Genomic DNA, 11,234 nt, shown 5'->3' with positions numbered 1-11,234 from the left:
TAATTGACAACTCGTCACTTTTGATAATTTCACTGAGCCAATGTATATTCCAACTGAAGTAATCATCGCCAGTTCAATGTAAATCCTCTCTGCAACAACAGATACGTGCTGAGAGTTTGTGCTTCCGAGGCTGACCCCATTTAATCAATTTAAGGGCTCACTTAAATAAACTAACTGTGAATGGTCTTCCCTAACATAACGCCGAAATTGAGAATAAACAAATAAATAAACAAAAATAGGCGATTTTAAAACAGCTGTTCTCAGCGAGGTTTGTATTTTAGGGCCTTTTACTTTCTAATTATAATGATTTTATCATTCAATGTTAGTTATTTTAAGTATGGTGCAATTGATAGGCTATTAAATATTTCACTTTGTAAATTGAAAAGTTTTTCAATTGAATATTGTTTTTTTAAACTCTATATTCGATGCCAACAGTTTTGTCGATAGTTCTGTAACATCTTACATTATTACAATGTATTGCTTGCCAGAACTTGTAAACACATTCTGAAGAATGTTAGCATAGGGACTACTTAATTTGTCTAATGTCTATAATGATAGGCCTACTATAATTTGTGAGCCTCTGATAGGTTAATGTTCATCATGATAGTCGTGGTTTGTACACCTAACTAATTTGTACGCAATATCCGTTTAAACCAGGCTTGATGTCAATTATGAAAAATCCCCCTTTTTGCTCTAAATAAACTCAGGTAATATCATATTTCTTTGAATATCTTAACTATTTTGTGAGTAAACCAATGTGCGATGCCAAAACATGCTTTTCTCTGTATATGTATTTTCTCTGATATATGAATTTCGATTTTATTTCAACAACAAAAAGTCAATAGCCTACCGTGAAACGTTAAATTGATTGCATGTACAGTTTGGGTCATTTTAGACATGATCAAGTCTCAAAGGCTAGCACCCTCAACCAGTTGATATGTTTGTTAAACTGAAATCCAATCAGAGAACGCCCTCAGATTCCAACTGCAGCCTCGAGAAGCGCCTCCTCTCTAAAAACCTCGTCAAGCGCGCAGTAGGCTAACGCTTTCATTCCTATCTTCCCAGAGACCAGCTACGACCCAGACACTATAGGAAACTTCAACGAGCGACCGATGGCACAGAACGAGTAGGTGTGTGGTGAATAATCCTTCCTCTCCTCTTTTGTCTTCTATGTTTCAGTCCAGTCTTGGTAAAACATCTGGTTTCAGTGATCGTGCTCCTGGGTGCCAGTTGCGCAGAACCTAAATCATTTGGGGTATTGGTTTGTCACAATTACCCTGCCTCTTGGGTCTTATCTGTTATGCTTCTTATCAAGCGGTTATCACTTTGCTCCAAAGATATATTGCATTTTGTTCCTATCTGTAACGGTGTGTGGTTTTTTTGTAATTATGAAGAGGCTATCTCGAGAGGGGAGGACAAGGTTTTGACACGGATGGATTCAACTCCTCCGGTCAGAGCGCGCGGTGTGCTTACATTTCTAATGGATTAATACCTTAGGTGGTATTGCCAAACACGTCGTAACTATTAGTCTATAACCATCATATAGTTTTAATAGTGAGGATCGAGTATTGTGTGCTAAGTAACCTAGCCTTTCGCCTATCATTTTGTGTCATGTACTCAAAATTACGCGAATACGTTTCAAAATGAAACCAAGCCCCACATCAAGGGCTATGTTGGGTTTGTATTACGCAGTTTCCCAGAGGGTAAGCTATGGAATTGATATGATATTGTTATCATTGGGGATTACATGTTTCTTGCAAATTAATAGTATCGCTTGAAAGGTCATTCAAATGTAACTCTTTGGGCCAAATCTTTGGGAAGAATATTTGAGATTGTAATACGATTTTGATTACCTCATCTCATATATCCTTTATGATACCAGAAATAGTTACTTGACGCCCAAGGACCTGTTTTAAGTTAACAATTCACAATATGATATACCCTTTTAGCCTACTTGATCTTGATAATAACATATTATCTTTCATTCCCAGGGCAGACAACACCCTCACGATTTTCTAGCCCTACGGTGTATGGAAAGTGATCCTGGATGGACCTGGGCGAAAACAGCTGGTCCATGGTCAAGCAAGAAGTGTCCAGCAGCCCAGGGTCACCGGCTGAACAGAGCTACTTACACGGCGGTCAGGACAGGAGGGACAGTCACGGCCACGCGCACGACTCGGAGGGACTCAGGTCACCGCCGACAACCGATCAACTTGACTTAGTGGGACACCGGCGCGACGAGGGGCCAGGTAGACCATCTCTACACTCCTACGTTCACTTCGGACACGGACACCATAACAACAACACTGCCCTGCCCACCACAGAGGACATCGCGCTGTTCACGGATTTAGACCAGGGCAACAAACTAATCATCTCTAGTGGAGCGCACCCGCACCACAAGGGGGGCCTTATCGTCGACCCCAGCGACATGTATCAAACACTAGCCATCGCCGCGGCCCACCAGAGCCAGGCGGGGTACGACTCGCCCTCTGGGGGCTATATGCACTCCAACCCCAACTCTCCAGTGTATGTACCGAGCTCCCGGGTGGGACCCATGATATCCAGCCTCCCTTATTTGCAAGCCAGCGGGTCGGCACAGCCTAGTCATGCGATCACAAGCCATTCAGTCTGGTCGCAGTCTACTCCGGAGAGTCCCTCCTACAGCACCGGGAGTCCTCATACCTCCAACCGTTTCCATTACCCTCCAAGCCCGCCAATGAACAACGTAGCGTCCAGGGATAACGGCTACAGTAACCCGCTGAATGTGGGCAGTCGAGACCAGTACGGTCTCCCGCGGCCCCTCGGTGGATCCTACGCCAGTCCCTACTCCCCGTATGTTGGACCGCAGCTAACCCAGTTGTCCTCGCCTTGGCCTGGAGGACCATTCGATAACACCATGTTGCACACTTTGCAAAGCAGAGGTGCGCCCTTGACGATTCGAGGACCCAATGGAGGTAGGCTTACTATTCTCAGAAGTGTCGAAGAAAGCTGATTAATGATGTGGACTTCCATTATGTGAGAACTTTAGTTCTCCATCTATCGAATAGCGGTTTAACGCATAGGCAACAAGGGAATGGGTGAAACAATGTGATGATAACTTACGATTACAAGTGTTTAGGTCTAATGGGCCCCAATAAATTCTAATTCAATTTGGTTAAGGAAATTATCGGAGCTAAAATACATGTTTTATAGTAATGGTAAGACATGGTAAATATGTTCAATTTTAGAATAGCAAGTTAATTAGGCTATATTTTTTTATTTATTTAACTAGGTAAGTCAGTTGAGAACAAATTCGTATTTACAATGACTGCCTACACCGGCCAAACCCGGATGACGCTAGGCCAATTGTGCGCCGCCCTATGGGACTCACAATGAAGGCCGGTTGTGATACAGCCTGGATTCAAACCACGGTGTCTGTCTGTAGTGTCGCCTCTTATACTGAAATGCAGTGCCTTAGACCGCTGCGCCACTCGGGAGCCCTACACTCTTAGAAAAAAAGGTTCTGGATAGAATCAAAAAGGGTTCTATACTTGCTTCATATATGGCAACCCCAAAGGTTGGTAGAATCCCAATTTTGGTTCAGTGAAAAACCCCTGGGGTTCTGATGGGGTTCTGATCAAAGAACCCTACAAAATGGTTCTATATAGAACCTTTAGGGGTGCCATAAATGAAGCAAGCAATATAACACTTTTTGGTTCTACCCGAAACCTTTTTTCTAAGAGTGAAGGCTATATATTAGTTACATGGGCTATTATCAATGCATTTGTTGCGTGAATTAAAGTTTAGGCCTATCCCTGATATCAAATGTTTTATAACGACTTCTAAACCTATCGTATTTTGATATTTGTATTGGTGTAACTCAAATAAATGCATTGTTGATTACACCCTCTGACTGCACATATAAAACTAGTATGGAAACATTATGAGTTTCTTAAAGTAACGTAATGCATTAGACATAGATAAAATAGCTAAAGTACAGTCAAAAGTGCAATCTCCTTGTGTATTGAATGTATAATCTTAATTTGCTATCACATATGCCTAGAATATACCTAATTTTGAAAATAATGGTGAATAATACTTTTTTTTTTACTTAAAAATGTACAATGTACAATAACATATTTCAAGGCAGGTGCTCAATTAAGCCTAAGAAAAATAATGGCTCTTTTAATGCCCAAGCACCTCTCTGAAGTGTCATGTAAGTGATTGGTGTATTGCCTATCTGTTTCCCGCAGATATTCTCGACGACCTGGGAGAGAGCAGGGAATGCGTCAACTGCGGCTCCATCTCAACGCCGCTCTGGAGACGGGATGGCACGGGCCACTTTCTCTGCAACGCCTGCGGCCTGTACAGCAAAATGAATGGACTCAGTCGGCCATTAATTAAACCACAGAAGCGGATGGTAAGCTGAACACGCCCAGGGGACTACTTAACCACTCAATTTCGTGTCTATTTATTTAAAGCAATGGCTTAAGGTTATCACCTCAGATCTCTATACTCCTTATAGTGATTTTTTTGGGGACAAAAAAATCGCTTAAACGGTAGACCATTTTATTGCACCCTCAATTTAGCCAGCGTTCATATATTAACAAGGTCATTCTGGCTGTCATATCGGTAATTTAGTCAGGGTCAACAAGTGTACAGAGGCTACGTGACGGGGGAAAAAAAACTTTTCAGACACACATTCTCCTGGCGCCATTACGCAGTTATTACGCACACTAACAAACGACTGATGCCCTTTTTCCACGAACTCCCTGACAATGAAATTCATGGTAATAAGCTGAACGCAACTGCCAGTTAAATGGATGACATGAATATGACCAATATTATTGTTCGGAAATTAGTGCAGATAACAGAAAGAGAGTCATAAGTCATAAGAGAGGAGAATCCATGCCCTTCATATCCAATGATGAATTAAAGTGCTTGGATCACAGCCAAAGATTCCATTAGTCAGGTAGCCGCGGGCTCAGACATCTCTCCATTTCACGTTTACAGCACGCGCTCACCTTTGCTTAATCGTAGCTTCATATCTTTATGTTCCAGTGTGTTTATCGTTGTTTATATATTGCCTTTTCCCAGTCATCATCCCGGCGAATCGGCCTCTCCTGCGCCAACTGTCAGACGAGCACAACCACCTTGTGGCGCAGAAACGCAGAAGGAGAACCGGTCTGCAACGCATGTGGGCTCTACACAAAATTACATGGAGTAAGACACAATATTTACATTATGTCACAAGTTACCCCTTTTTATTAACTTCATGTTCGACAAATGCAGAGAATATTGTAACTGACACGTGCCTAATTGCCGTGCGTAATTGTTTTAATGACTATGGAGAACAATATTAAACGGGATCAGTGCATTCAGTGTGTCTAATAAATTATTATTATTAATAATAATAAAGTTTATATTTAAAGGACAATGTACATGTTTTCATACATTGACAAAACGTGTAATCAAAAAACATGACAGACTAATGTAGTCGTTATTTTTGCAGGTACCTCGGCCGCTCGCCATGAAGAAAGAGGGAATTCAGACGAGGAAAAGAAAACCTAAAACTTTGAACAAAACCAAGGGATCCTCTGGTAAGCAGATCCCTCTCTCTCTCTCTCTCTCTCTCTCTCTCTCTCTCTCTCTCTGTTGTATAATTGAAATGCTTCAATTGTATGGTTCTCTTTATATATATATATACTTTTTAAATCATTTTACCACAGGAAATAGTAATTCAGTCGCCATGACTCCGACGTCGACGTCTTCTTCCAACTCTGAAGACTGCTCGAAGAACAGCTCTCCCAACACGCAGGTGCCAGGGTTAATACGAACGATCCATATTTTGATATAGCGTATTCAAAAAGAAAACGAATATTCAGGTGCGGGATAGGCCGCGTGTGTTATAAAAACGGACTCAAGGTCGTTTGCTATTGAGATTCGACTGTTGTCCCCTCCTCGGATATGTCTTGTGTAACAAATTATGCACGGCTGAATTCTTCCAACACATTTCAGTTAGCGTCAAATATAAGTCCACGGTTTTGGTAGGATAGACCCACTTTTACTTAAAAAAAATAAAAATATATATATATATATATATATATATATATATGAAATAGGATTTTATCGTTTTATTTATTGCACTAATTGGTATTCTTTTGAATGAATACTGTTGACAAATGTAGGAGCAGGCAGGCTAATAATACACTTTCATCTTATATGTTCGTGATAGCAATAATATTGGCCTGATAATACAGGATTCAAAAGTATTGAGTCATACGGTATGTGGGATGTAGCCTACTGTATCTGGTGTCTTCAGGGGTATTTAAAGGCTGTCTGTAATGGGTTCTGGGAAGTGGTCTGCATTTCTCAGAGATGATGCTCTTCGGAATTTTGTCCTAAAACATAGTCTCCGATTTGTTCCAAATGAAACAATATTACAGGGCTATTTAAAGTACATTTTATTCATGACATTTGTCTGTTCCTATCATTTGATAAATGGGCCGGTTTGCTATAATAATGTGGAGATTCACTGCAGATAGGCCTATACACTGAGTGTACAAAACATTATGAACACCTGTTCTTTGCATGACAGACTCACCAGGCGAAAGCTGATGTGTCACTTGTTCTCTAAAGAATGATTTTTAAGCCTTGAGACAACTGAGACATGGGTTGTGTATGTGTGCCATTCAGAGGGTAAATGGGCAAGACAAAAGATTTAAGTGCCTTTGAATGGGGTATGGTAGTAGGTGCCGGGCGCGCCGGTTTGGTTCACGAACTGCAACTTTGCTTGTTTTTCCCCACGCAACAGTTTCCCGTGTGTATCAAGAGTGATCCACCACTCATTGAGACTGCTCTGAGGGCAAAACTCAAGATCAGGAAGGTGTTCTTAATGTTTTGTACACTCAGTGTATATCCATTTTAGCAGTTACAAATGAAGATTTATCATTGATAGGCTTCTGGAAGCACTGGCTGTGACTATAGAAAACCAATGGAGAATAGTAGGGTTGTTCCACCGATTCCGTGCCTTTTAAGAAATGTAATTTGGCCCAAAAAAGTTTGAATTCGCCTTATTTTCACATTCTGTCATTAAGAGCACATTTTCAACTTCATAAAAAATACATTTTCCCGTCTCAAGATTTTATATAAAAACATACTATGGTGAGTGCCTATTAAGTGGCAAATAAAGTAACAGGGTTGACATAACATGGTTGACGATTTCATCTTTCATCTTTCATCAGCCTTAAATCCCCTTGTGACAGGAGGAATGGAAGCTTGTTGTGTGCAACAGGGAGCAGCAATTGATTTCAAGCTTTAAAAAAGTAAACAAAATGTGCTAAAACATTTCTAGCTTGTCTATCTATGGTTAAGAAGGTGGATGTGTTATGCTCCAACCGATCAGTTTTCGACCACAAAACACCAGAAAATTGCCAAAAATAGTCAAACCAGCTCACCAGGCTTTTAAAATTCAATATTGGTTCACAATTTCTAGTAAAAATATCAAAGGGATGCAAAAAGGCACTTATTTTATGGAAAGACCCAGTAATTTCTTTTGAATCTGTGACTAACATTTCTCTGTCCTGTTCCAGGTCCAGTCCTCTGTCCTGAGTGGACCAGCGGATGGCTCAGGCTCTGATGGCTCTGCCGTCGTGAAGTACCCAGGCCAGGATAGTCTCTACACCAGCGTGGGCCTCACCCAGTCTCCAGACATAGCCGGCTCCGTCAGGGGAGAGTCCTGGTGCCCCATGGCTCTTGCCTGAGTCACGAGCTGGGGATGGAACCCACCACACTATCCTCTCTCTCTCTCTCTGGATGTCCTGCTGTTGTGTGGTGGAAATATTCTGTGCCTTGATGGTTCTGGGTCTGTTTCCTACTTCCCAGCTAACAACAGTTGGACAGAGACAGCCCCCCCCCCCCTCCCTCCACGCTCATGCAAGTTTGAAACGTCTGTGGAATATTTGGGATTGATTTCCAGAATTATATGAGAAAACCTTAGTGCCTTAACAGCAAGGGAAATATGTGAGAGGAGGCCTGTTGATGCATTCTTGACACTGCAGTTCGGATGTGTTCCGGACCGACCTGCTGTTCTCTCTCTCTCTCTCTCTCTCTCTCTCTCTCTCTCTCTCTCTCTCTCTCTCTCTCTCTCTCTCTCTATCTCTCTCTCTATCTCTCTCTCTATCTCTCTCTCTCTCTCTCTCTCTCCTCTCCTCTCCTCTCCTCTCCTCTCCTCTCCTCTCCTCTCCTCTCCTCTCCTCTCCTCTCCTCTCCTCTCCTCTCCTCTCCTCTCCTCTCCTCTCCTCTCCTCTCCTCTCCTCTCCTCTCTCCTCTCGCTCTCTCGCTCAGCTATGGAGGTGGATAAAATGTCTGAAATGAAGAAACCTGTACATAATTTTATGGATTCCCCCACTCAAGACAAAGGTGGTTAATTGGATATTAGTGCTTAAGAAAAGCGCAACCATGCATACAGAGGACATTTTGATTATCATTTTTTTGCAACTGGAATCAAGCTATCATGTTACCAAGGCAACCTTCCTGAATCAAGAGAAAGTATTTATTAATCTTCCATTGTTGAAAATATGACTATGATTGTTAAATAAAGATATGGACATAGAGTAGAACTGAAACAACAAAAAAATCTTATATCTTCGTTTTTTAATATACTTTTGTATTTCCTTCTCTCTTGTTGAGTTAGTAGTTGTTAACAGTGATCGTAAATCTGCAAGTTTTTCCACTGATAGCTCTTACTGTATCTGACTGAAACTCTTGGTTTTAAACAGGGTATCAAAGACTGCGACATCCTATGTTGGTCAGTTTTTGTTTTGAATGATTAACTCAATTCGCAAATAATTAAATCCTACAGATTAAATTAAAATGCTGTTCACTTTATGGTACTATTTTTTAAAGAAATTGGTAGAAGTGGGTTTTTTTTAGGCGAGGATATAAAAGAGAGAACATGTCCGCAAAATCTTTGACACGTGTACAACAGCTAAGTACTGTTTGAATGAATGGCACCCACAATTGTTTTATAGATGCATATTTTTGTTACAATACAAAACTGCAAAAGAAGACTGCTGCAATATTATCTGGCTGCAACAAAGACTACCTAACTGGTAGAAACAGTATACATGTATACATGCATTTGATGTTTATATAACATTTGACAAAAATGAAATGAAAAGGCTAAATAAGGTCAACATAAAATACTGTAATGTTGCTATATGGACAAACATATGCGGAATTGATCAATTGCCCCTAATACGTTTTTGGTTGTTTTGGCTGTTCCTACAACCAACTGTAGACTGTCATAAAACAAAATTAGTCAATGAGTAAAATGTTACACATTTACACACGGTGATGAAACTGTAGCTTCAATTGAGAATAATCTTAAACGTGTGATTTATGCCAAGAATTATGTTTCAGTGACGTGAAAATATTCATATGTAGGTAGAAAACAACCTTTCACTGGTTTCAAGAATGACCTTATATGACAAATCACTGTTGATTTTGGTTTGACTCAACACGCAACAAAAAGTGGAATACAAACGCGCCCTTGTATTTTTACTCAAAATATGTCAAAAGCTCTACAGTACATATTCCTGACTTTCAACTTTTGAAGTGGAAATACGACTTTCCCATTCAATACACAGATCATACTGTATGTCTCCCTCTCCTCCAGCAGGGGTGTGAATGGCGCCTCGCTCAGCAGAACTCTCGGTGGATCCATTTTAGGGCCAGACAAATTCCTCTCGTTCTCTGGGGAATGTCAATTTTCGGTGGAATGAATCTGAAGGTCATTGTGAAACTGCCGTTTTAAAATGCATTTCAGTTTCACCATCAGGGTCGTTCAGCTGAAACAGGGCCTGGTAATAGTTTTTTTTCTGGACTTATTTATTTTTTTGAAATATCATGTTTATTAATAACATTGTTTTCCCTATTTTTTTTGTTTGGATATTTGTATTTCTTTGGTTGGTTGTTTTTATCATTGATACAGTTTTAAATGATATTATTTCAATATTTGAAATAAATTGTTCTGTTGATATGTGAATTTTGGAATAATTGCCCATCTTAGAATATTTTAAGGAAATCTACACGTTGTTGGTGTGTCGTTGTATCTCAGTGTTTTTGTGGTATGTGCCAGAGTTTGCAGCAAGAGTTTTAGCTCCATCTAGCCAATTGCTATGAAGGTACATATAACCATTTTGAAATTGTGATATTAAATAACCCCTTATATTTGAATAATATTTAGACATTTGTTGTTATATTGGCATTAAATAAATTGGCAGTGGTATTCCTCACTTAAATTCTTCCACCTCATGATTCAGGGAGGTTCGTGCTTCATGCTGGAATAATAAACCAAACGTTATCAAAACGTTTATTAAAACTGTGTATTACAGTTTGTACATGTTTAAGATGGTACCTTCAAGGGAAATATGTTATGAGAAGCTGCAATGGATCCCCGAGGGTTTTGAATTTCCAGACAGTGTTGGTCTAGTTGTTTTCTCATTCTGTATTAAAATGAGCCTTTCCTCTTACACACAACAACAATTGCTTCTTTACGCCATGATATGCAATCACTACAATGGTTTTATCAGTGTTTTCAATGTGTGTTAAATCACGTGTATTGTGCCTGTCACAGTGTGAAATATATTTAAGTGAATATAGCTTGTAAATTATACCATAGGTAGACACGGACATTTTAGAGATGGTTAGATTTATGCCTGAGCTTTAGGTTATCTGGCTGCAATTTTGACATATTGATGTTGGAGAGTTTATTGAGTGTCAGCGTAGCTATGTTCAAAATTGCACTGCACAGCAACCAGATACATCATTTAGAGATAAAAGTTATTTAAATGTTGTTTCACTTTTATTATAAGAAAATGGCAATTGTTTTGTACTACCTGTCCCCTTGCATGACACTAGTTTTGAGCAGACCAGTGTAGGAAAAACGTTATTATAATCCATTATTTTGATAATGTCACCAGTTCAATATTTTCAACAACTTTATTTTTCATTTTTTGATCTTTTGTATTTTATTCCTCTATAGCACATGCCCAAGGAGTTGGCAAGTGTCTGCAGGCTTAATTTCCCTCCAGTCTTTGCCTGAGGGGTTGCAGTTATGCATCATCCATATTAAAAGGTACAAAGCAGCTTGAATTGATCTCAATATCAAATCATTTCTGGGTAACAATTGAATACTCTAGTATGATTGTTTTTTAAATTTACATTTTCAACAAGAAACAACCTTATAAAAG

General features: G+C 39.8%; 1 protein-coding gene across 3 annotated transcripts; it reads left to right on the top strand.

Annotated features, from left to right (window-relative positions):
• Positions 1-977: 977 nt before the first annotated feature.
• Positions 978-8,138, top strand: gata6 (GATA binding protein 6). Of its 3 annotated transcripts, none has more exons than XM_021589140.2 (7): positions 978-1,130; positions 1,992-2,954; positions 4,233-4,399; positions 5,077-5,202; positions 5,492-5,579; positions 5,709-5,797; positions 7,572-8,138. In XM_021589140.2, the coding sequence occupies exons 2-7, from the start codon at positions 2,048-2,050 to the stop codon at positions 7,740-7,742; spliced, it is 1,548 nt and encodes a 515-aa protein (XP_021444815.2). In that variant the 5' UTR covers positions 978-1,130; positions 1,992-2,047; the 3' UTR covers positions 7,743-8,138. The 3 variants fall into 3 exon arrangements, with proteins under 3 accessions (XP_021444815.2, XP_021444816.2, XP_021444817.2); XM_021589141.2 differs by having other exon boundaries at positions 1,004-1,126; XM_021589142.2 differs by lacking the exon at positions 978-1,130 and adding an exon at positions 1,139-1,703.
• Positions 8,139-11,234: the final 3,096 nt, after the last annotated feature.

This window comes from Oncorhynchus mykiss, chromosome 28 (genome assembly GCF_013265735.2).
Source record: "Oncorhynchus mykiss isolate Arlee chromosome 28, USDA_OmykA_1.1, whole genome shotgun sequence".
Lineage (NCBI taxonomy): Eukaryota > Metazoa > Chordata > Actinopteri > Salmoniformes > Salmonidae > Oncorhynchus > Oncorhynchus mykiss.
The sequence above is the reverse complement of the archived record's forward strand: the minus strand, read 5'-3'. Positions and strand labels throughout refer to the sequence as shown.

Coding starts and splice junctions, on each gene's coding strand:
- gata6 (XM_021589140.2), top strand. CDS start 2,048: ATGGACCTGGGCGAAAACAGCTGGTCCATGGTCAAGCAAGAAGTGTCC. Junction 4,400..5,076: donor TTAAACCACAGAAGCGGATG/GTAAGCTGAACA, acceptor GCCTTTTCCCAG/TCATCATCCCGGCGAATCGG. Junction 5,798..7,571: donor ACAGCTCTCCCAACACGCAG/GTGCCAGGGTTA, acceptor GTCCTGTTCCAG/GTCCAGTCCTCTGTCCTGAG.